Source organism: Neltuma alba, unplaced genomic scaffold (genome assembly GCF_004799145.2).
Source record: "Neltuma alba isolate B1F8T4 unplaced genomic scaffold, ASM479914v2 tig00010229_pilon, whole genome shotgun sequence".
In the NCBI taxonomy this organism is placed as follows: Eukaryota; Viridiplantae; Streptophyta; class Magnoliopsida; order Fabales; family Fabaceae; genus Neltuma; species Neltuma alba.
The window spans coordinates 94518-120044 of NW_021635161.1; the positions used below are offsets into that span (position 1 = coordinate 94518).

The 25527-nt window shown below is 34.9% G+C and overlaps 3 protein-coding genes across 3 annotated transcripts; 1 reads left to right on the forward strand and 2 right to left on the reverse strand.

The window, feature by feature from the left end:
• Positions 1–580: 580 nt before the first annotated feature.
• Positions 581–9587, reverse strand: LOC114755035 (ent-kaurene synthase-like 2). Its single transcript, XM_028943907.1, has 7 exons — positions 9438–9587; positions 8901–9057; positions 2039–2265; positions 1538–1695; positions 1178–1399; positions 939–1080; positions 581–835 (listed from the first exon to the last, which is right to left on the reverse strand). The coding sequence occupies exons 1-7, from the start codon at positions 9585–9587 to the stop codon at positions 581–583; spliced, it is 1311 nt and encodes a 436-aa protein (XP_028799740.1).
• Positions 9588–13100: 3513 nt separating this feature from the next.
• Positions 13101–13610, forward strand: LOC114755036 (uncharacterized). The gene has a single exon (XM_028943908.1). It carries the CDS (start codon positions 13101–13103, stop codon positions 13608–13610), a length of 510 nt encoding a protein of 169 aa, XP_028799741.1.
• An 8237-nt stretch (positions 13611–21847) lies between these two features.
• LOC114755026 (cytochrome P450 71D10-like) lies at positions 21848–23655 on the reverse strand. The gene is made up of 2 exons (XM_028943899.1): positions 22796–23655; positions 21848–22502 (listed from the first exon to the last, which is right to left on the reverse strand). The coding sequence occupies exons 1-2, from the start codon at positions 23624–23626 to the stop codon at positions 21891–21893; spliced, it is 1443 nt and encodes a 480-aa protein (XP_028799732.1). The 5' UTR covers positions 23627–23655; the 3' UTR covers positions 21848–21890.
• Between the last annotated feature and the right edge of the window lie 1872 nt (positions 23656–25527).

The window sequence follows — 25527 nt, forward strand, 5'->3', positions numbered from 1 at the left end:
GAGAAACGGTTAACAACTTCAGCAGTGCCTCTGACAAGTCAACAGGGGCACTGTCGAGGTTGTTAACCGCTTCTCCTCGGGTTGTCAATAGCCATCGTTGAAATTGTAAATGAATTGCATTGAGCTCAAATTAATGGGAGTAAGTAGGTAATATCACAATTACAATTTATTACACATATATCTCTCAGGACTTGGGAAATATTTAGGGATTTTGAGGGATTTTTTCTGAATTAATTATCTTCTGTGAGACCTGTGTGTAATTTTTTCTTGAATAATTTATGTCATCCTTCCCATAAATCACCTCAAGATATCTGCACATTTTCCAAAACACCTCTCTCACGTCAGTGGACGCTATGATTCCTCCTTTCTTCACCACAAATCTCAGAAGCTCTTTCCTTTTCTCTTCAACCTTCTTTTTTATCTTCTTCTTCTTCACTCCCACTAATCAACCTCAACCCTACTGAGTTTACCAGTTTCCCTTGTTCTTTCTCCCTCTGCACACAAAAAACCACACACTTATCCAAATCTTATGTTATTCTTTCTACAACATTCACATGAAAACTGAGATTGATCGATTCATCTATCTCACCTGGTAGCCATTGACGTCGTTGAGGTATCTCCCATGGAGGCCAAGAACATCTAAAAGGTAATCGCATTCTGCACTTTCAGCCACGGCTCGTGGAAGCTTAGGTCCAATTAGATACATAGCTGACAAGACAATTGGTCCCAAGGCCATTGTTGTAATGCCATTACGCTCATATTCTTCTATGCTTGGCACACACTTGTTTCTGCGCCATTCTACTTCCTTCAACCCAGATCGTAGAATATCCACCCACTGAAAAAAAAAGAAAAAGAAATGTTGAAGTCGACAGAGGATTTTAGTTTATTGATGAGGAAATCAATGAAGAAAAATAGAGATAGGCAGACTACTTTCTTACCTGCTGAATTAAGTGGTTCAGGACAGTACGGTCTTGAACCTTCAATGCTTGGGCTGCAGTCTCACTAATTGTTCTCTTAAGCACTAAGAATAATATCTTCACCGGCTCAGAACAACGTTCTTTGTTGACATCTACATCCCACCTGCGTGTTTCATTAATTAATCGAAACACAATCTTATATATATACACTTATTAATGCTGAGGGAGAAATCTAGACGTATGTACTATATTACGCATACTTCTCCATTAACTTTATAAGGTTTAGTTGTTCCTCTTTAGTGCTCCAAACATCGAAGAAACTATCAAACACAGATTTGAGCAATCCATGCTTTGCCCAAGCTAAACGTGCTTCCCGAAGTTCTGGAGACGGAAGTGTTGCTGCCACTGATAAGAAGGAATACATAACTGTTGTTTTGGCAATTGGAAAATGTAGCTTATCCATTCCACTCGTCTTAAACCACCTGATTATTTTGATGTATGATACGTTGATCAGTGATTATTCTTGGATTACCAATTAATTAACAGTAGAAGGTTGGTTCCTTTTTAGGGGAGGAAACCAAACACACACAAATTCTAGTGGCCATGAAAAAGATACTCACCTGTTAAATAGCCCAAGTTCTTTCCGAAATATTACTTGGCAGCGATTGAAGTTTTCAATTCCTAGTTCCAACAATTCTTTGTTGGCGAGGTCTAAAGAACTGAAAAAGAAGAAGAAGAAGAAGAGCCATGGAGAATATGTACCAAGTAATAAATTAATCTATGTAAATCAACAAGCTCCCATGTGGATGGCATTGAGGAAAAATGGAGTAAGCTGTGATTATAAATATATATATATATTTATAGATTATAGATATATGATGTATCTATATGAAGATTTCAAAATTCTCTTTTGGTCCACCTTGTAATGTTCTAGGGATCTTCTGTTTAACATCAAATCCAAGTAAGCATGATGAGGGAAACGTAAAGCAAAAGGTACTTGAAATTAATAGCTTTTTTTTTTTTTTAAAATATGGAGTACATTATTGAGATGGATCAAACTTCAGAATTGCAGAAAAATTGAGAATCAAAATTAAATTTGGGACTACTAAGTGTATATATACCTCGAGATCAATATGATTAGAAGGTGGTCTATGAGCATTGTTTGAGGAAGTGGACAAATATTCCTTAAGAAAATGCCCTGTCCAGGTGTTTAATTCCTCCAAAACTGAATCATTTGAATCTAAAACTATCTGTGAAGCTTTATGTAACTCCAAAACAGACTCAACATCCTTCAAATAGCCTTGAAGAGTATTGCGAAATTTATCTTCTGCAAACCGATCAAGTGCATCTGAAATACACAAGTATCATAGTTAAGACTTTCTTTTTAATAATCCTCTATTAGCTACACAGAATTTGTCTTAATATAAAGACGCAAATTAAAACCTGAGAAAACATCATATCCATGCAAACGTAGTAAGCGAAATGCAAGGGCACAGGTGGTGGGTTCTAAAAATATATCATCTTCTTCCCGCTGCCACATCCTGTTTGAAAATCAAACAAATTTTTTTTTTGAAAAAAAGATTAATTAGATTATGTGGTCTTTGTTCTTCCCGCAACAAAAGCTATAGTTTCATTTTCAAGCTTTTTAAAATGGCGACTAATCCCAAGCTTTTCAAGAGTATCAACCATATGGAGTCGAGCATACACATGAATAGGATGTATTGTTGGAACTGAACGAACAAGTTTTGGTGTGAAACCCAAAGATTAACGTAATGGAAATGAAATCCATCAAAATAGTAATGTTTGAAAGAACAAACCAGCATTGTCAAATTTTGCCGGCAGTGAAAGTAGATAATCAAGACAGTGTGAATTGTTGATATGAGTGTATGCGGCTGCAGTGGCGGCTGGAGAGTTAAAAAGAGAGCCATTCTTTCTTTGAAATTTCAAAGCCATTTCCCAATTCTGTGAACTTCCCAAATCCTTCTAAAATGTATGCCATATAAGCCTTCCATCCTTCTGAATTGCTTCCCCATCCACTGTAGTTAATTTCCATATATACACAAAAGAGCTCAAGCTAATATCTTCCAAAATAATATGATATGAGTTTACTTATTTATGGCTTGTGAATGTTGTTACGAGGTTGGGGTAAATGATTATTATCTGTATGTGAACCAAGCATGAAGAACTCTGCTATGTGTTTTATGAAGATGGGGGGGGGGGGAGTAGTACCTTCGGAGCTCCAAGTCCCTCTTGGATGAATTTTTCTAAAATATTCCCTCCAAGAGGAAGTTTAGACCCAGACTTTGGGCTTGCTCAATTAAATGAGCAAAGATAATATCAAATCCAATTGAAGAAAGTTGTTTATCATCATCAGTTGCAGCAATGTTTGTTTCAATATATCCAAGTCCTTCAACAATAATAAAAGGGGAATCTCCCAATTATTTCATTATATATATATGCTTCTTGAAAATAACACCAATGAATTTAATTATAATAAGATTAAAAATCATATCAATTTACCTATATTGACTTGCTGTTCACCAACACCCCATTGCTTAGTGCAAGAACACAAGTCAAAGTAGATTAAAGAGAGTATTTGGTCAGCAAGTTATTATTACTAGAAAGACCCCATGATCCGTCAATGTGTTGATTTTCTAATAGCCAATTTAGGGTCTGAGGGAACAGAAGAGCTTGTGGAGAAGAAGGTGATGGAATCATTGCCACCCAAGCTGTGTCATAAGAAGAGACAGAGAGTTCAACCTTATCAAACATCTTCCTTATTCTCTCCTTATTATTCTCTTCTAATACCAGCATTTAAGACAACTCACAATCTTATTGTTATTTTTATAAAGAAAAATTAATTGGATATTGGAATTAGCTTAGATGTTCATAAATACAAGAGATGGAAGGTTGATATTTTACAATAATGTTAGTTCCGTTCCCAACTTTGTCCTTCATAATGGATCCAATAGGAGATGCTGGGAGATATGAGAATAGAGAAAGACGTTAGATTTTCTTAGAACTTGTTTGAAATATGAGATAAGTACGTGAGAAAAGTTTTATCTCGGCTTATGTGAAATGTACCCATAAGTAATTTCTAACGCTCTGCCAAAATCATATAATTACACACACACAATATGTACTGATGACTTGTTTAATTTGATATACTTTCTATATTAATACTAAAAGTTCACCCAATAAAAGTAATTTGATAATATTAATACTAAAAATGAGTTATAATTAGTGCCAGAAACCTCACTCCAAGAGATTAAAATGATTCAAAGTACTCTCAATTTATTTCAGATGAGCAAGATTAATAAAAAGTAAAGGGTCTTTGACCAAAATAATGTAAGTTATAAAATAAATAACGCATAAAAAAAATTTCATTTTCACTGATTTGATTTGAATAAAATAATAATCCAAGTTTTCATAAAAGCTAAAATATACATTTTAGTCTTCCAAAGTTTATATTAAATTTCAGTTCAATCCCTCGAGTTAACAAAACGTATTTTTAATCTCTTAATTCTAACACCGTTAATCCTATATATAATCTACAAAACATGCTTTAAATTTTATTCTCACTTTTTGTAACACCTACTATAGCAACTCCTTGACTTCTAAAAAGGAAAAGAAAAAAATCTGCCCAACATCACTTTTCTAGGTTATACATAACTCCTCTCCCATTGATGTTTAAGATTTAAAACATAAATAGCGAAGAAACTAATTATCTCAATGATCCAAATGCCAAACTCAATTATCCGCAGAGTGTGTGAGAGAGATATTGAGAGAGAGAGAGAGAGAGAGATGAAACGAGGAGAAGCCGAAGGAGGCAAGCGAAGGTGCGAGAGGGACATGGTGGTTCCAAGAAACATGATGAAAATTTTTCCTTTTCTTCTTCCTAATAACGCAAGCGTTTAATTTTCAGGTGCTCCCTTAAATATGTATATATAGGAGACAGTTCATAGTTCTTTTTCACTGCGTCTCTTTATATCATATGTATACACACACACACACACACACACGCATGCCGCCCAAGCTCTTTCGTAAAAAATAATAATAATAATAATATATTGGCTCCGGCCAAAAAAAAAAGTTATATATTGGCTGGCATTAGACTTGCCAAAGGTCCAACGGACGCAAACTTGTATTCTATTAATCACTGCCCCACCTTGTCCTATTTGGATCATTAAGATGCAACTTCTATTATATATTAGTAGTATTATGTTGTTTAAATATCTCTCATATTTTTCTGGTCCTATTTATAAGTTATAGAGATGAGTATTTTTTTTAATTTATAAATCACATCAATTTTTCTGTTTATTTATTATATATGGATTATTATTCTTAATATATATATTAAATAGACATTAAGTTAGAGAATTATTATAGCGAGTTGAAGAAGGAAAAGAAGGAAGAGAGTAGGTGGATTGGTAAAAAGCCATTGATGCAGGTGCTTCTTTGTTGTTAAAAAGCCATAGAAAATTATTAGAACTGTTTTTACTTTTTATCTTGCTTAACAATAATTTAATATATGGGTAAGTGTAATTAATACTTTTAAAAAATTGTCGTTGATCAGCAGTTATAAATAGTAATAACTAGTAGGAATACTGTGGTTTTTAAATTGAGACATCCTATTAAATAATAACGTTAAACAAAGGCTATTAACTAATTTATTAGAGATACTATAAGTTACTTATTTTTGCGAAGAGTTATAAAATTTAGTTAGAGTACCTTTCAAAAATAAGATCAGTGTCGTTGTCATCATTTTTAAATCTAAATTCTAAAATTTAGAAAACCAGCTGCGATATATACCAATTAATGTTCCTCGGATTTACCGGTCTTTTTTTTTAATTGTTTTTTGTTTTAATTTCTTTTTGCGTAAGCCTAACTTCAGTGGCTGGAATTCGGAGTTACCCATGGCGGCTAAATAATGTTGCTTGATGCAATCATTTTTGAGGTAGCTATAGTTTCCTTCAATTTTTAATTTTAATTACGTACCTATGAGTTTTTTTTCCTTCATATTAAGTTATTTAATTTTTCTTTGTTAGCACAATTAGTTTTTATGTATGGTCTAATAATACTGACAGAGCAGAGTTGTAGAGATTAATAATATTAAAAGAATAAAATTAAAAGATTTAATAAGGAGAAAAAAAAAGGAAGGACACAATGCATATTGAAATTGTCTCGTCAAAAACTGCATGAAGAAAATTCTAAGCGACAAAATATTTCTCAAGGAAAAGTTATCTCAAATTATATTAGGTCTATGCTTGTATTTCAAGTCCACATACTGATCTTCAAATTTCTTTTCTTTGTTTTTTTTTTTGGTATTGGACTTTAGAAAATTAGGTGCATATTATGTTTCAAAGTAGCCTGCGGTATGAGTGATATTTTTAACAAACAAGCAAAACAAAACTATTGGAAGTGAGTTCCCGGATAAAATTCCAGATCAAGCCGTCATATAAAGCTTTTTCATCACACACACACGCAGATATATATATATATATATATATATATCCTCTTTGAGTTTCATTGGTCTCATAGAAGTTGAATGATTTCTTACTATGATATTGTCACGACTCAGTCTTCCCACAACAAAATACACTGCCCATAGCTCAGTAATTTACCACTTGCAGGTAGTTTTGTGACAACATTGTAACTCACATTACACAATCTTAAACTGGAAAATTGAAGAATAATGTATGACTGTATTTAATACTATTCCTGATCTATAATATAAGAGTTAGTAAGGAGTTTGAATTCAGTCCTAAATATAAGTTATTTATCCAAACTAATCCTATTAATTACATATGTTAAGAGAGCTTGTATCAAAAGGAAATTTAATCTAGATTATTTAATAGGGTAACAAATTTTTAACAAATAGCTAATTTAATAACTTTTCTTAATCTATCTAAATTAGTTAAGTCAAGTAGATTTTATATTAAGAACTGAAAGTAGTATTAATCAACTTACAAGCAATAAATCACATCACTTGTCAGGATTTGTAGCCAAATAACACCAAGTACCTCTTTTAAGGCTTTATTATAAGCTAAGCGTGAGGTTATGGATTGCAAGGGTGTTTTAAAAACACAAAAAGAAAAAATGAAAAAAGACAAAAGAAAACAAGAAGTAACTTGTTTTGAACTATTCAAAAATAGAAGCATGTGAGATACTATTCTTTGAAAAAAAAAAATTGGAATTCCTCTGATTGTGACTTGGGTACGTAAAAATAATTAAGATTCAAAGTCTTTGACCCTTGTTGCATGTTTTTTGACGTATGATATCTGTTCCATATGTACTAATTTCTTTGCCTAAAAACAAAACTACGTACCTAGGTTTTTTGTTTAGCTGTTATTTGTGGGGGGGGGGGGGGGACAAATCAATATTCAAAACAGATGAGCGAGAGCGAGATTGCAGTTTTTCACAAACAAGCAAAGCAAGACTATTGGAAATGGGAGTGACACGCAGATTTTGTTATATCATAGTCTTCCCCTTTGGCAAGTCCAACAGCAGTCATAGTCTCTTTCTCACCGCTACAAAATATACTTATTACGTCCCTTTTTTAATCTGTTTCATAGCAAGGAGAATTAATGACGGGACTTATAAATGGGACAAAAATACTTAATTCTCTAACTTATAAATATTAGGACAAAGATAACAACTCTAATCCGAAGAAAGAGAAAACTGAAGATTGGGGGGGGGGGGAAGGAAGTTGTAGACCTAAGACATCTGAGACTCAAAAGAAGCATAAGCACATGCAAGGAAAAATTAACAATAAGTAACCCAAGGAAGTTTCCTATCAAATTGGTTTGAACTATTTTGATAGAAACACATACCTAGTATTTACTTGACTATCTAAGTTCTAATAATTTTCATATGTGTGTGTGTGTGTGTGTGTGTGTGTGTAGCTCCCTTAATTGTCGCATAAAAATGGAATTGAAATTTTATATATGCTTAAAAGTTAAAACTTAGGGATAATAACAAAAAAAAGCTAGAAATTACTAAATCTTAAATCAGGTTTGATAATAACACTTTATTTGGTATTGATAACATTGAATGGGCAAATGACAATAAATTTTTGTTGACATTCCTTATTTGAAATTTAGTAATTTTAAGCTTTTTTTTAATCATTTTCTCTAAAAATTATTCGGGAGATATTATCAGTGTATTTACGATCAATTTGAGATCAAATTAAATAGTATCCCCTATGGCCTGTGTCTTCTGTTACCTTCAAGATCAGTTCATCTAGTGCTATAACTCAATTACATTTAGCTATGAATTAAAAAGAAGGGGTGATACTTATCACTCGTTAGTTATTTGTATGGTTAATTTCTATAACTTATCATTGATTGTCTTTTCCAAACAAAAAAGAAAAGAAAAGAAGTTCTACTAGTTTATATTTCAAATAGTCTTCAAAGCCAACTATTTCATAGTGTTATTAATATCATGAATTATTTAATTACAAAAGAGAAAAGATAATGTCAAAAATATAAGACGACGTTAACATCAAAATATATATTATAACTAAGTGTAATCATAACTTGTTTATTTAAAAAAGGGAACGGACTATCATATATAAATTGGAAAATCAATTATGAAACCCATAAATATCTAAATTTGGTCTTTTTTTTAAAATTGATTATTTGACATTCGATTAAAAATTTTAAAAAGTTATTAATTGCTTAGTCTAGGTTCATTGAGACCAGCGATTCATGTAAGTAAAAGTTGGACATGGGTCCCATCATTCACCAACCTCCTAAAGAATTTTTCCCGGATAATTAATTAACACATGATATATTCATGACAATTTATAAGTGAAATATATAGGATTGTGAACATCGGGTACTGTCCCTTCTTCATTGTGATCACCGTAGATTTCAGAGGTATTTCATAGCCATCAATTTGACAAATCTCACTATTTTGTCTCGGAAGTAACAAAAAAACAGGTGGGTGTACCCTTAAAGTCTCTCGAATGACTGTCATTACATATTTCAATCGATGGAGTTTGACTCGTCCACGAATCCTTCATTTCCATAGACCCTTCTTCTTGTGCCTTCTTCGTTACTTCTGGTTTTCTAATCATTTCTGCCATTGCCCACTCTGTTGTTGCTGCTGCTGTTTCAGTTCCACCAATGAACATGTCCTGAAAATATATAGGTTCCACGATTAATTAAAATCTCTATTATTTATGTTATCTGCTTTGATGTCCTTGTCTGGCCAAAAAAAAAAAAAACATCAGCAAATAGCAAGTTAACATTTGGTAGTAGCAACCCCTCCCTCCAAAGAAAAAAACGCTGATTTCAATGCAGGTCAGATTTAGAGATTTTATAAGAACTTCTACTTCCTTTATATAATTTGAAAACATATGATTGACAAGTCATTTATAGATAGACAAGTAAAATCAAGTGCACATGGTACCATCAATATATACTTAAGCTTTATTTATATAATTCTTTATGAGGTAGAAAAGTAAAATAATCATTTTATGACCAAATTAAATTAAACTAGCTAGGAGTGAATTACCAGGATGACAGCTTTGATGTTGTCGAGAGTTAATGGGATTTCAAGGTCATTCTCTTTCTGAATCCTGAGAAGAACATCAACAAGATCCTCTGCTGCTCTTATATCGCCACCCTTCTTTTCTGTGTGGTCGTTGATGATATCATCACGCATCCTAGCAATGTCTTTACCTTTTCGGCCTTACCTTTTATCCCACTGATCACACGAAGGAATTTCAATAAAGGATATGTTGGTGGGAATGGTTCTCTGAAGAGTACAAGAAGAAGAGATCAAGAAAAAAGTGATGCATAATGTCTTCAAGGCGTGGGCAGCACTTTCTTTCAGGCTTAATTTGCCCCCACCTATTCTTATCTTATATAATGCAAGTTGGGATGCTGGCGAATTTCCTTGAGGATACAATGAAGACTCTTGAATATGGATTGCACTTTCAGGATTCAAGCGAAGACAACAATGACTTTTGCAAAGTGATAATTTGACTCTATCTCTGCGTGCACTCAAAGACAAAGGCAATGAGTTTAGTCTTTATGTTTATGTTGTGTTGTATGCAAATGAAGTGATGGTGAGGGGTTTATATAAGTCATAGAATAATGCCTGGAAGAGATACCTTTTGGAATAATACCTTATTAAATAAAAAGTCACAACCATATGTTGGCTCATGAACCAACATTATTTCAATAAATACAATGTACTAGTATTTAATATGTAGGATCTTTTAGTATTGTAATTTCCTACATAACCCTTCATATAAATATTTAATTTATATGAAGACACAACCCTTCAAATAAATTTATTAGTCTATATGAAGACATAACCCCTCATATAAATTTATTAATTTAATAAATTTATATAATGATATGAACTTTCAAAAACATATCTTTTCATTTTAAAAATATTCCAACAATCCCCCACAATTTTTAAAATAAACCTAAACTCTTATCACTTCGAAAATCTCATGTTTTCAATAAAGGTATCTCAAGGATTTGAACCTTTACCTAAGCAAGACGTGTTTTCACCCATTCAAAATAATATGGTAGACTAAGCTTTGAACCAATTATCTCACATGAATAGGTGTGCATGACTCACTAATGGGATCTCGGCCCACTATATGGCCACTTTAAAATGACATGTTTATGGCCTTGTTCCGTATCTTTTTCATAAAGAGTTTTTAGAGTCAAGCCCTTAGACTCTTAGAAGCGGTCCCACTTCACCCTCATATAGGTAGACACTGTCAAGAGCACCATGATTAATGCTCCAACAAATACATGCTTACAGGTCCATTAAGAGCCAAATTGAAGCTCAACCTTTCCTTTTTAAATCTCATGGTTACCAAGTACTTTTCAACCTTGGGATGTATAAACATGTCAAGTACTTACAATCACTCTAATAGCATACTTTCACCATTGAACTCAATACTTGATATGATAGTCAAGTGTGAGTTGGGTTTCCACTATCAGTGATCAAGGTTTATAGGGCTTCAATCCCATCCCCTATGATGCTTTCAACACCACTTCCCTTGCTAAACCTTTCGTCAAAGGATCTGTAAGGTTTAATTCAGATCTTATATAACTTATGGAGATTACTCAATTCATAATTAGATTCTTCACAGAACTATGTCTCAATCTAATATGTCATGATTTTCCATTATAAATTTGGCTATAAGCACTTAAAAGAGTAGACTGACTATCACAATAGATAGATATTGGTGCCATTGGCTTAGGCCATATAGGAATTCCAAGTAACAAGTTTCTAAGCCATTCCGCTTCCTTACTACTTGCAGCCAATGCTATAAACTCAGAATTTGTGGTAACCTCTGCAATGCATGTTTGTTTCTTAGATCCCTAAAAAACAACACCCCCACCTAAAGTGAAGACCCACCCACTTGTGGAAGCATGATCCGCTGAGTAACTTATCCAACTAACATCTGTATATCCTTGCAAAATTGAAAGATTATCATTATAGGTCAAACTATAGTTGACTGTTCCTTTCAAGTACCTTAGTACTCTGTCCACAGTATGCTAGTGATTCTGACTTGGATTGCTTGTGTATCTACTTAACCTTCCCACAACATATGCTATATTTGGTCTTATACACGTCATAGTATACATCAAGCATCCAATTACATTGAATAATCATGTTGTCTCACAGGACAACCTTTGTTTGGTACTAATTTCATACTAGAATCAAATGGAGTAGAAACAAGAAAAACAATCAAGACAATTAAACTTTTTTAATATTTTCTCAGTATAATGAGATTGTGAATGACCAAGACAATTATTATCCCTAATAATTTTGATTCCTAGTATGACATCTGCTTCTCTCATATCTTTCATTTCAAAATTTTTAGATAAGAATTTTTTTGTTTGATTTATTTCATTCAAATCAGTGCCAAAAATTAACATGCCATCTACATACAAACAAATCATGACACCTTTCCTATTATGAAACTTACTATAAACATATTTGTTGTAACATCCCGAATTTTTTGACTCAAGATGAGCAGAAAAGAGAAAATTCATTAAAATTATTTAATAGCCAAATAAAATTGGAAAAAATTATGGAATATTGATTTTCAAGGTTTAGAGATATTTTGGAAAATTTATTTCCCCAAAAATGACTTAAATAATTTTAATAGATAATTTTAAGAGGAAAATGGCTTATTTTCTCAGAAAATTATGGAAAAATGCTTAGAGATTTATATTTAATGTGAAAATTTTAGGATAACCAGTTGTGAAGGTAAAAAATTTATTTGAGGCATAAAATCCTTAAAACGTGTTAAGGATTAATTTCTAGAGTGAATGGCTATTTTCTTGAAAAATTCAAGAAAAATAATTAGGAATTAACTTTTGATCCAGAATTTTTAGAAAATCTATTATATGGGTCAAAAAAAGCTAATGGATAAGGAAAATCCATATAAGATATTTTGGTTTAATTTCTGGATATATTTTATATTTCAGAAAAATAGGAGAAGGATCAAATTTGAGGAATAAATATGATAGAGGATCAAATTTGAGGAATAAATATGATAGAGGGGCAAACTGGTCCAAGAATCTCCCAAACCTTACGCGTGTGCCTTGCCCTTTTAACCATTAGATCACTCATGCACCTCCTTCATTTCATTTCTGCTTTCTGTAGAGAATAGAGAGAGAGCGCGAGTGAGAGGGACCAGCGGTGCGTCACCGGCAAGAGACCGCAGGAGATCAAGAACCTGACATGCAATCACTGTTCTGAGCTTAGGTAAACCTCCTAATTACCCTTCCATCTTTATTTCTTTCGATCTGTGTTTAGATTTAGCTGTAATGGTTGAGTAAGAAAGTGTGGGTAGTGAGAGAAAGTGAAGAAAAGAGGAAGAGGACCGGTGAACTCTTATTCCACGACAAGACTAAAGTAGGTAGTGGTAGTTTTTGAGCTTGCATGTCCCTTTCTTTGCCTCCACATTCCTATTCGGTTTATGTGTGTGTGTCCGAATTCGGATGGTGATTTTTCAAGGTCAAATGCTTGACTGGTCCTCCGTGCTGTCAAGTTATGAAGCTAGTGAGAGGGAGTAGGTGTTTGTAGGTATGTATATGTAAGCATATATATACCTGAATGGTTGCTCTGTTTTTAAGTTTACCTTTCAAGAAGAGTTTGATAGTTAAATTGCTTGGATGGAAATTGAGTTTGTGCTCAATGGAGCCGAAACTGGAGGTACTGTGGGCTAAGCATGGATCGATCTCTATGGTTGATCTTAGGAATGATTTTTTTGTGGTTAAATTCACAAGTTGGGAAGATTATCACAGGGTACTAAGGGAGGGACCTTGGTTAATTGCTAACCATGAGTTGACTGTGAGGGAATGGAGAGCTAACTTCAATCCAATGACTGAAGTGTTGGAGGATATTTTGGTTTGGGTCCGTTTATCAGATTTGCCTTTTGAGTGTTATGAGGAAGAGGTGCTGCAGGTTATTGGGGATCAGATTGGTAAGACAGTGAAAGTAGACAACACCACATCCTTCCAATCTAGAGGCAAGTTTGCAAGGTTAGGAGTTCAAGTGGATTTGATGAAGCCTCTTCTGCCATATTTAATCATGGAAGGAAGGGAGTTTAAGGTTGAATATGAAGGGTTGCACTTATTATGCTTTCATTGCGGTAGGTATGGGCATATGGAAAGAGATTGCAAGGAAAAAGGAAAGGACATGTAGAAAAGAAGTGGGAAGGTAGAGGGAAATATGGAGGAAATAAGAGAACAGCGACTTTATGGGTCCTGGTTAGTGGTGCAGAAATAAAGGGGAGGTAGAAGGTTTGGGAGTGGAAATAAGGCTATGGAAGGTGAAAATAGAGCTAGAAGAGCAGCTGGTTCTTGTTTCAGCAGGTTAGAAGTTGAAGAAGTAAAGGGAGGTAATAAAGAAGGAGCTGTTCATGCATTGGTTCCAATTCATGAATACAGGAAAAAGACTAAAGGAGTGGATAATCGATCTTGGGAAGAAATTACAGATGAATGGAAGGATCAAACTGGTAATATGGAGGTAAGAAATGAGATAATTGAAGGTTTTAAGAGGAAGATTAAAGTACCGATGGATGGAAGAGTGGGTAGGGTAAAGAACATGGTGCACGAAATGGGGAACTACATTGAATGCCTAAAGGAAATTGAAGTGAATGTGTTGCACAATGAGGAACTGATAACAACAGGGAAAGGTGTAGTTAGTGGTATGTTTGGTGGGAAGCCCCCGGATACCATTTTGGAGGAAGTAGGTGGTTGTAAAGAGACAGAAATAGGGAATGAAGGAATGGAGAGTGGATTGATAAGGATTGACTGAGTTGCTATTGTTCTTTTTTTTAGGTTGTTTATGATGTCAGAAAACATGTTATGTTGGAATTGCTATGGAGCTAGTAGTAAGGAGGTGGAGAGGGAAGTGAGGATGATGATTCAGTTGAAGAGACCAGAGATTGTGGTTCTCATGGAAACTAGAGTTCCAGCAAGTAGAGCATATGTGTTTTTCAGGAAGCTTGGGTACAAGGATGTGGAGGCTATTGACGGTGTTGGCTTTGTTAGAGGTGTATGGGTAGCCTAGAATGGGGGATGAATTCAAATGGATTGTTTGGAAAAGAGAAGTTAGTACGGCCACTTTAAAGTCAGTTTTGACCATGAGGAGCATTGGGTAATCACTTTTGCCTATGTGGTACCTCGTGAAGGAGAGAAGAGAGAATTTTGGGAGAAGATGTGTAACTTTGCTAGCCTGAATAGTTAGCCTTGGATGATTATTGGAGATCTTAATGATATTAGAGGTGAAAGTGAAAAGAAAGGGGGTGCTCCTATTAATTTAGGGCGTTGTGGTCTCTGTGAAGAAAGAATCAATAATTGTGGATTGATGGATATTGGTTCTTGTCACAATGCTTACACTTGGAGGGTACCACTCATACCTGGCTACCAAAGAGTGTATGAAAGATTAGATAGAGGACTCTGCAATGAACTATGGAGATTGAAGTTTCCTAAAGCAAGCATTCATGTCTTAGCACGGCTAGGGAGTTCTTATCACCACCCTCTGCTATTATGTTTAGAAGAAGAAAGGAGGATAAGAGTACGGCCCTTTCGGTTTGAAGCGGCCTAGCTGTTGCATGATTCTTTTGAACATGAGGTAGTGAGAAGTTGGGAGGTGGGGGGAATGTGCAAGGGAATTTGAGGCAGCTGCAACATAATTTGAATAAATGGAATAGAGAAGTTTTTCTAAATATCCAAGCGAAGGAATGAAGGTTGCTAGTAAGGATAGATAGGGTGCAGAGAAGAATTAGTAGCGCCCCAAAGCCTTTGATTTTTTTTACTTAAACTTGAATGGCAATTACAAGAAGAATTAAGAGAAGTCCTGAAACAAGAAGAGGTGTTGTGGTTTCAAAAAGCTAGATGTGACTGGATTAATGATGGTGATCGTAATACTAAATATTACCATTTGAAGATTGTGACAAGACAGAGGAAGAATAGAATTTCAATGCTTAAGAATGAAGAAAGGGAGTGGATAGAGGAGCCTTTGGAATTGAAGAAGTTGGCTAGTGACTTCTGTAAATCCCTCTTTGAGGACGAGGCGAATGATGGAAGCAGGCTGGAGATTGGGGTCTCTTTCCCTGTAATTGATGACAGTAGATGGGCCCAGATGGAAGTTCTTGTCACTTTTGAGGAAGTTAAAAATGCCATTTTTTCAATTGGAGCTTATAAAGTCCCAAGAGATGATGGGTTCCTAGCGATCTTTTTTCTAGAAAGAGCGGCATATTGTAGGAAAGGAAGTGATGAACTTTGTTTTAGGAGGTATGGGAGGGGAAGACAGGGCTTAGTAGTGATAATAATACCCTGTTGACCTTAGTCCTAAAAGTTGATAGGCCTGAAAGTATTAGGCAACTAAGACCGATTGCTTTATGCAATGTTCTTTATAAGTGTATGTAACACCCCGAATTTTATGACTTAGGATGAGTAGAAAAGAGAAAAATTTATTAAAATTATTTATTTGCCAAATAAAAGGGGAAAATTATGAAATATTGATTTTTAGGGTTTAGAGACATTTTGGAAAAGGTATTTCCCCAAGAATGGCTTAAATAATTTTAATGGATAATTTTAAGAGAAAAATAGTTTATTTTCTCTGAAAATTATGGAAAATAGTTATGAGTTAATTTTTGACTCAAAATTTTTAGAGAAATTAGTTTATGGGTAAAAGAAGCTAATGGAAAGAAAGATCCATATAAAACATGGTGGAATAATTTCTGGGTTTATCCCATTATTTCAGAATTATAGTGGAAGGATGAAATTGAAAGAAAATAGAGTAAAAGGGCAAAATGGGCATTTTATTTCTACCCACGCTTACTTCACACGCATGCCACTTCCTTTACATCATCAGATCATTCTCACCATCTTCATTTCACTTCCGCGACGCTGAGAGAGCACGAGAGAGGAAGAGACCGAGAGCAACACGGAGGTGGGTGATCGGAGGAGGTGAAGTTACATGCAAGACTGATTTTCGGTTAAGGTAAGTCTGGTTATCACTCTCCTACCTTTCTTTTCTCCATTCTCTGCGTGATTGGAGAGTTGATGAAGGATGAAATTTTCGGCTATGAAGAAATGGGCCGAAACCAAATGAAATAATGATAGGAGCAAGTAGATTAAAGCTTGCATAAGTGAGTTTAAATGTTGCACGTTGATAAATCTGGTTGCATGTGGATTTCTTCCTCTGTTTTCCAAGACCGAAACAGGGGTTAAAGGTTCGGGAGAGTGGCGTTTTGTTTGGGTGCTGGCCGCTGGTTTAAAGTGAAGTTTTGCTGTTGAATGAATAAAAATTACTCTGTTTATGATTACCGAAACAAGGGTGAGGATTTAAGGAAATCCATATAAGTATGGAGATGCTACCGTATGTGGTTTGGTTCTGTCATATGATGATTTTCTTCTTTTGAAACTAAAGTTTGTTGATGGCCTTGGGGCCTTTGAATTCTGGAGAATGAAGTGTACATATGGATACATATGTGTATATATATATATATGGGTTTGAGTAAGGCTCACTCCTCTATCCTAGTTAACCGTGTTGTTGGAAGAATGTTAGTGGGATGTCTTGTTCTGCTTGTAGTTACCGAAAACAGGGACCGTAGTTGCTGCTATAATGCTGTCGGGTTTATGCGTCAACGAAGGATTGACAATATAAACATATATATGCTGGACTTTTACGGGTTAGCTTGTTGGTGCTCATAAACACTAAAACCGTAGGAGTTAACTAGTGATACTTTAAATGTGAAGTAATGGTTATAAACTAATAACAAGTGCAAAGTATTCAAGGATTGGATGGTTAGGCTTAAAATTTAGTGAGGTTGCTATTGAAGGGCAGGAAAATAATTTTAAGTTGGTTCTATACCCACATAGATATATAGATATATATGCCGTTTGAGGTGGATCTAGAAGGGTGATTAATCCTATTAAATATGTGAGAGTGAATCTGGAAAATTTCCAGATTTGTTGCTAAGTAATGTTTAAGGAATATAGTCAGTGAATAATAAAATAATGGATTGTTAAGTTGGAATTTGGTACTATGGGTTGCGAACTGAAGGCTTGAGCATGGGGTTTTGAATGGAGGACACGACGTTGTCCTTAAATTATAATAAATAAAAATAATATTTTTGACTAAGATGACTAGTTACTAAATAAAGTAACTATGTGGGTTGAGATAAGAAAGGAAGCCTTCTCAAGAGAATAGTTGAATAAGAAAAATAATCCAGGATGATCAACTGCTACGTAAGGGTAGAGATTAAAGAAGATTTGGGATTTAAAGAGTTATTTAATTTATGAGATACAGTTGGATCAAGTACTGATCTACCCTTACTAATATGATAGGTTTTTATATCTGCTCAAGCCCACCAAGAAGCAGAAAGAAAGGAGAATGGTAAGGTTTGGTTTGGAGGGAAGCAGACCAGGTAGTAGTTCTTTCCTCCCTTACACTTGTGTATGATTGCTGCATGTCTGTTTGTGCCATATTGCTTTTCTAAAGCATGAGAACATGTAATCCTTAATTCCTTGCATGGATTATTTAACCGTGATCACGTGCAGCTGATAGACATGGGGCAGTGATTGCCAATTATTTGCGCTTTATTTATTCAGCTTGTCTAACAGACATGGGGCAGTGATTGCCAATTATTTGCGCGGCAGTGATTGCCAAGTATTTGCGCATTATTTATTCAGCTTGTCTATCTGTCATTGCGCATAAATGCTTAATTGCATTAGCTTGCAAGGTTATGTTCCACTTTGGCTTGTTTTGCATGCTTTATGTGATCTGCATATGTGTTTGATGGAAACTACTACTACGGGGATTCTTCGGAATCTCACCCCCCAATTTATGATGAACAGTGAAGGCTAGTAGCTAGAAGGACAAGGAGGTTATTTAAGAAGAAGGTGGGCTGGTTGAAGAGCAGAGATACCTGTTATAATTTTGTAAATTGTATAGTAAAATATTTGGGCAAGTAACTTTACTTGCTTTATGGAAATATTATTTTGTATCCTCTAGAAGAAGGAGGTGAGCATTGCCAGGTGCACGTATATGCTGTCAACCAAGAGCGTTGCTTTATTTTTAATATAATATTATAAGATTGTATAGTATGAAATTATTTTAGATGATAATAGATTAAGTTGAAAGCAGGGTTGATATTGGATCACTCATCAGTTATCTGAAGGTTTGAATATTTGATCAACGGATTCTAATGTTAAAGGAAAAAAAAAAATCCCTATCTTTTCCCAGGACGGAAACCTGGCGTTAGTGATTCACAGACGTTAAAATGATCCTATTATTAGTATATAAAAGTGAGGTGTTGCAGTGTATACTGAAGATTGTAGTGGGAAGGTTCAAGGGAGTCTTAAACTCACTGGTAGCCCCTAACCAGGTGAGCTTCATCCCTGGATGGCATATCCAAGATAATTTAGTGGTGGTTCATGAGCTCCTGCACTCTATGAGGAATATGAAGGGTAGAAAGGGGTTTTTTGCTATTAAAATAGATCTTGAGAAGGCTTATGATAGGGTTCATTGGGATTTTATAGAGGAAGTTCTTGTGGAAATTGGTATGAGGGTAAAGGTGAGAAGTATAATAATGGAGTGCATCCGATCTGTCAAGATGCAAGTGTTATGAAATGGAAAAAAAATGGAAAGTTTTAAGCCTTCCAGAGGCATTAGGCAAGGGGACTCGTTATCCCCTTACCTTTTTGTTTTGGTGATGGAGCGGTTGACACACATTATTCAAGAGGCTGAACAGTGTGAGAAGTGGCATGCTATCAAAGTAGGAAGAATAGGGCCTACTGTGACCTATTTGATGTTTGCTGATGATCTCCTCCTCTTTAGAGAAGCTTCGGTTGACCAGATAAAGGTGGTGATGGATTGTTTGAATAGATTCTGTTTGGTTTCAGGACAGAAGGTTAATTGCAATAAGACAACCATTTGCTTTTCAAAAAATGTTCTAGAGGAATTGAAGAGGGACATTGTAAGGGAAGCTGGCTTTAGAATGACAGATGACCTAGGAGTATACCTTGGGATGCCCACTTACTATGGCAGAAGCAAATCGAGAAGCTTTGGGGGACTAGTTGAAAAGGTTAAAAGGAGACTAGCGGGTTGGAAAGTTAATGCTCTTAGTATGGCTGGTAGAGTAACCCTTGCAAAGGTTGCAATTGGTTCCCTTCCAATCTACCCTATGATGATGACAAAATTGCCTAAATTGATTACTGAAGAAAACGAGAAGAAGCATAGGAGATTTATTTGGGGGGGAACTCCCACGAAGAAAAAAACACACCTAGTTAACTGGGATGTGATTTAGATGCCTAAAGAGTATGGTGGGCTGGGGGTTTTGAATTTGGGAGATATGAGTAATGCTTGTCTCATGAAGATGGGTTGGGAGTTGAGAAGGAATGGAGATGGCTTATGTGTAGAAGTATTAAAGCACAAGTATAATAATGGAAATGATTTTGGTGACATTATTAGAGTGCCACAAAACACTTCATCACTGTGGAAGGATATAGGAGGTATTTGGGAAGATATGAATAAATGTGTATGGTTGAGTGTTGAATCAGGTGAGAAGGTAAGTTTTTGAAAAGATCAGTGGATTGTGAAAGGATTTACCCTATAGGAGGAGTGGAAACGAGAGGTAGGGAAAGTGGAGAAGAATTGGGTTGTGGCCAACCTCGTGAATGAAGATGGGACCTGGAAGTGAGAGATTTTCAGATCAGTTTTATCTGACTCAGCTTGTTTGTGCTTGCAAGCAATTAAGCCTCCTTGGAGGGGCAACCAAGAAGATAAATTGCAATGGGGTGATGGTGGTGGTGATGGTTAGTACTCTGTGCGGGCTGGATACCGAAGGTTACGGGAGGATCGATTAGGAAGTAAAGTGGCTATTTGGGATTTTGTTTGGAAATAGCCAAGACCTGAAAGAATACGGTGCTTTCTCTGGCTTGTGGCAAGAGACAAGCTGCTCACTAATAGTTTAAAAAACAATAGATGGGGTGGGTCGGGAGCTTGCAGTGTCTGTGGGGAATAGGAGATGGTTTTACATGTAATAAGAGATTGTCCTATTGCAAGAAAAGGATGGACTTCTTTCACATAGCGGCCCCAAGCATGCTTTCTTACAAATAATCTTGTAGATTGGTTAAAAGAAAATTTGAAGAAAGGGGACATAGTTAGAGGTGTACCTTGGAATCTCATCTTTGGTGTTGTTTGGTGTTGTTTGTGGAAACAAATGAACCTTAGAGTTCTTGGAGATCAAAATGGAGACTTGCAAGCAGAACATGTGTGGTGTTTTGTTACTGAGATCTTCCAGGAAAAAAAGGAGAGCTAGACATTGATGGTACCAGAGAGGGGAAATTTGTTTTGTAGGTGGCAGGCTCCCGAGAGAGGCTGGGTAAAAATCAACTCAGATGGAGCTAGCAAAGGAAACCCAGGTTGGGCTAGCTATGGAGGGGATCTAGGTGACTCTATAGGAGATTGGATTGTGGGATTTGCAATGAATGTTGGATGGTGCTCAACACTAGAAGCAGAGTGTTGGGGAGCTGTGTTTGGTTTAAAGACAGCTAAAGAGTTGGGCTACAATAAGGTCTACTTGGAAACAGGAATGGCGAAAATTGGTCTGGATCTGAGATATGATGAGGGGAGACAGCTTTTCTTCGAAACTCATCCAAAAGTAGTTGATAGAATAAAAGAGGAGAAAGAAGGTTTGATGTGGCAAGACACAGGCTGAGTTATGTTTGGCTTTACGGAGGTTTCTTTTAGTTTCTTTTGTTTGTCTTGTTGTTTTAGTTGACTTGGGCCTTGAGCCCCCTTTTCTACCAAAAAAAAAATTAAATGATTAAAAATATACTTTAACCTAATATAATTTGTGAAATTTCCTCACAATCAATTGTAATTTTAGTTTGTACATGAACAATAGACTAATTTTAATTTATTTTAATTTATGATCCATTTGGGGATGCAATTTGAACTAACCAAATAATTAAAGTGATCATGTCATTATATTTTAGGTCAAATATTTGTAAACTAATTAGTATGGCTAAAAGTAGTGACTTAATTAACTCATAGGGTCGATCATAATGGTGTTCTAAAATTATCTAATATCATAGATTATTGTTTCTAACATAATTACACTTGGGAGAAATTCAAATTTGAAAGTGCGTCTCCTCGTTATTTGAGATGAAACTTAATCTATGGGGGCAATATTTGAAGACAAATTTAATCATTGTGTAATATTAAAAGAGAAAATAACCATAAAGAGATGTTCTTTAAAGAACTTTTAGAAAATAGAGATATGCTCCAATAACATTACCCATAAAAAACGTAATACAATGCATTGAGAGCCCCTCCCAAAAAAAAAAAAAACCCTGACTGGATGCTCTCAATTAATCGTCCATTATTATTACAGAACCAAAGCAGAAAAAGCTTCACACAAGGGCCATACAGCCTCTTATTGATTATTCTACCAAGGCAATAAAGCTAAGGGCGATATGCAGTGGGAATTAAACACAGGTCATTTTTTCTTCTTATTGCAGCACCAAAAATCTCAGTCATGTCCAGATCTTCATGCTTTTCTCCATTTGGAAGCTTCCAATCGAAATGATAAAGTAGATTTGCTGCTATCAGTTCTAAAACTGGCGTAGCAAATGACATTCCAGGACATATTCTTCTTCCTGCACCGAATGGAATGAACTCAAAGTTGGTGCCTTTGAAATCAACCGACCTATTGATAAACCTCTCAGGTTGAAACTTCTCTGGTTCATTCCAATACTGAGGATGCCTTCCTATGGCCCAAGCGTTAATAATCACAGTAGATTTGAGAGGTATCTCATAGCCATTAATTTGACAAATCTCACTATTTTGTCTTGGAAGTAACAAAACAACAGGTGGGTGTAACCTTAAAGTTTCTCGAATGACCGCGGTTACATATTTCAATTGATGAAGTTCTGATTCATCCACATAACCTTTGTTTCCATAGACCCTTCTTACTTCTTCTTGTGCCTTCTTCATTACTTCTGGGTTTTTAACCATTTCTGCCATTGCCCACCCTGTTGTTGTTGCTGCTGTTTCAGTTCCACCAACAAACACATCCTGAAAGAATATAGATGCCATGATTAATTAAAATCTCCATATCTGTTATCTACTTTTATTCATGTACCTATATGTAGAAATAACAGGTCAACAAGTCAAAATGTCTAGTGCGTACGTTCTCTGCTTTGATGTCCCTATCAACTAAAAAGAAAGTCGTTAACCAATTAAGCATAAAAAATTGGGAGAATATAATTTAATAGATATAACATCACAATAATATTTTTAAAAGTTAAAAGTTGCGGTCAAACATTTGAAAAATTAATCGTTTATAGTTATTTAAAACTACGGCTTACCAAAATGACAGCTTTGATGTTGTCGAGAGTTAAGGGGATTTCAAGATCATTCTCTTTTTGAACCCTGAGAAGAACATCAACGAGATCCTCCTCTGCTTCTGCAATATCTTCGCCCTTCTTTTCTCCTAAGTGATCGTTGATGATTGTGTTAAGCATCACATCAATGTCTTTATGCGCTCTTTCAGCTTTAGCTTTCGCCCCACTGATCACACGAAGGAATTCGAATGAAGGACAGAGATCAGAGATTGATAATCCACCTGTAATCTGTATGCCAGTCATTATAACTGGTATAATCTCTTCTATGTTTCTAGTCTTCCGACCAAAGGCTGCTCGAGCGACTATAGAATTTGTGAGTGGGTAGATTTTCTTGGTGAGATTCACAACAGAACCTAATTCGTGTTCAGAAATATGCTTCACGAATGCAAAAACCTCCTCTTCTCTTATTCTTCTGAATTTCTGGACTCTTCTTAGGGAGAAAAGCTCCGAGGTACAGATCTTTCGAAGTTGCCTCCAGTAATTTCCATGAGGAGAGAAGGCAATATCTGTGCTGTTATAAGCCAAGGTTTCGCTTGCAAAACTTGTGGGTCTATTAGCGAAGATTATGTCATGGCTTTTCATGACCTCTTTGGCTATTTCTGGTGAAGAGACTACGAAATGGGAAATCTGTCCCAGCTGGAGATGCATTAAAGGTCCATACTTGTTTGCGAGGTCTCTGAGAGATCGATGGGGTAATGAACCAATCTGATGAAGGTTTCCTATAAGAGGTAATTTCCATGGTCCTGGGGGTAGAGTTTTCTGGGATTTCTTCGAAGATGAGAGTTTGTGTATCATGAAGAGGAAAAGGAAAGTGAAGAAGAAGATGGAGTATGGGATTTGAGTCTCCATGATTGGACTAATTAATGAGAGATGGTAGGCAGCTAGCATGGAGAAGAAGATCGAGTGGCGGGGCTTTATAATCGAAGGAAGGAGTTGTTGGCATAAAATAGACAAAAAATGTAATACTTTTAGATAAAATTTATAGTAGAAAAATAAAAAGTTAAAGCGCAATTTTTACATGATCTTATTTTTCAGATGTAATTTTACTCAGACATATGTGTGTAAGCGAAACAAAGATAAACGAACAAAACATCTTTAGTACGTTCATTTTTTATTTGTTTAAATAATTGAATAAAGTGTGTATTTAATCCTTTCATCTGACTATCATTAGTCTTGCTTAACAAAAAAATGATGACTCAGCAAATTTAAATAGTAAGTCTACAATTGAATGTTGAGAAATCGTGCTCAAATTTTTAAATATAAAATGATTATATTAAATAATTAAAATTTAGAGCACATTTTGATAGTATTTAATTGCAAAGTCACAATTTAAATTTGTTAAGTATTTTTCGTTTAATGAGACTAACAATGATACTATTAAGAGATTATACTGAACAATGTTAAAATGCACTTTACAAATTAAAAGGCTAAGCTAAAATATAATATAAACTTAAGAGACCAAATATGTACTTAATATGAGAGATTCTCTACAAATTTATTATAACTAACCAGAGTAAAAATAAAAAGTTACTCTTAATTTTATTTTTCGGGTACACTCAGCATCTTCATTTTTTTTTAATGATTCAATGATAGAATATTTTTTCTTTCTATGAACGTACAGTGCGTAATACTTTTAGAGAGACGTGTGGGTAAGCGAAACAGATAAAAGAACAAAACATCTTTATTACATTCGTTTTTTTCCCTTCTCTTTGACGGTATTTTTCTAAGTCACCAATAATGGGAGTAACCTATTTTGACTGCTGTAATTTTCCAGCCATATGCGATGGATAAAAAGTGGGGTGTGGAAAATATGGATGTAATTTTTAGTAGGCAATGAAATGACCATAATAATATTTATATGGGTTGGTGAGGCAATGGATTTAATTAATTTTTATCACGAGAATTTTTAATGAATAAAATTAATTTTTTTGTCTTTTAACAATTTCTTCGAGATATAAGACCAAATCCAATAATCTTGCATTGCATGCATTTATTTGGTTGGCTTTTGAATTGATGTCGACCTAGTGCACAAATTATATTAAAGGCTTTGTGCACCCATATTTAAATCATGATTTATTTCTAAAATATATAATATGCTTCTCTCATAAAATAGGGAAAATTAATCCCCAAATCCTTATACTTTACATCAATTTTGAATTAGGTCCTTATAGATTAGTTTCTTTGAATTGGACCCTCACACTCAAATCTGTTAAACCTGTTGGTCCCTGAACCAGATAAAGAATTTTGTCTGTAAGGGTTATGAACCAATTTATATATTTAATGGTCTTCTAATTTTTTTGAGTATTGATTTATTTTATAAGATTATTTTACGCACACGCTTTTTATTTACATATGTTTTGCGTAGAAAATTAAATATACGTCCAAAAATTCAATAATGAAAAAACACAAAAAAAAAAACTTGAATTGCTGTAAAAATGTTTCCACGAATTCTAAATTAGTTTCCCGATTGGCTGACGATTCTACATTCCCTACCTCGTGGCGCACGAGAAGGCAAAAAGACAAAAAGTTGATGAGAAGATAATCTCTCTCTACTTTTTTCTCCCTGCTTTACCTCATTCCTGTTATTAAATTACCAAATAAATGGTTGAGATTTAATAATTTACAAAACTATTTTTTTTATTTTCAAGTACACTACAGTTGTGAAATAATCAGATTAAATTTTACAAATTGAATTT

What these genes read in the sequence shown, in the direction of transcription:
- LOC114755035 (XM_028943907.1), bottom strand. Translation starts at nt 9,587, where the DNA reads ATGCGTGATGATATCATCAACGACCACACAGAAAAGAAGGGTGGCGAT. An exon ending in ACATCAAAGCTGTCATCCTG is followed by an intron (nt 9,058 to 9,437) that starts GTAATTCACTCC and finishes ATATATTTTCAG; the next exon opens with GACATGTTCATTGGTGGAAC. An exon ending in AACTCCATCGATTGAAATAT is followed by an intron (nt 2,266 to 8,900) that starts GTAATGACAGTC and finishes TGTGTATTTCAG; the next exon opens with ATGCACTTGATCGGTTTGCA.
- LOC114755036 (XM_028943908.1), top strand. Translation starts at nt 13,101, where the DNA reads ATGGAGCCGAAACTGGAGGTACTGTGGGCTAAGCATGGATCGATCTCT.
- LOC114755026 (XM_028943899.1), bottom strand. Translation starts at nt 23,626, where the DNA reads ATGATACACAAACTCTCATCTTCGAAGAAATCCCAGAAAACTCTACCC. An exon ending in ACATCAAAGCTGTCATTTTG is followed by an intron (nt 22,503 to 22,795) that starts GTAAGCCGTAGT and finishes ATATTCTTTCAG; the next exon opens with GATGTGTTTGTTGGTGGAAC.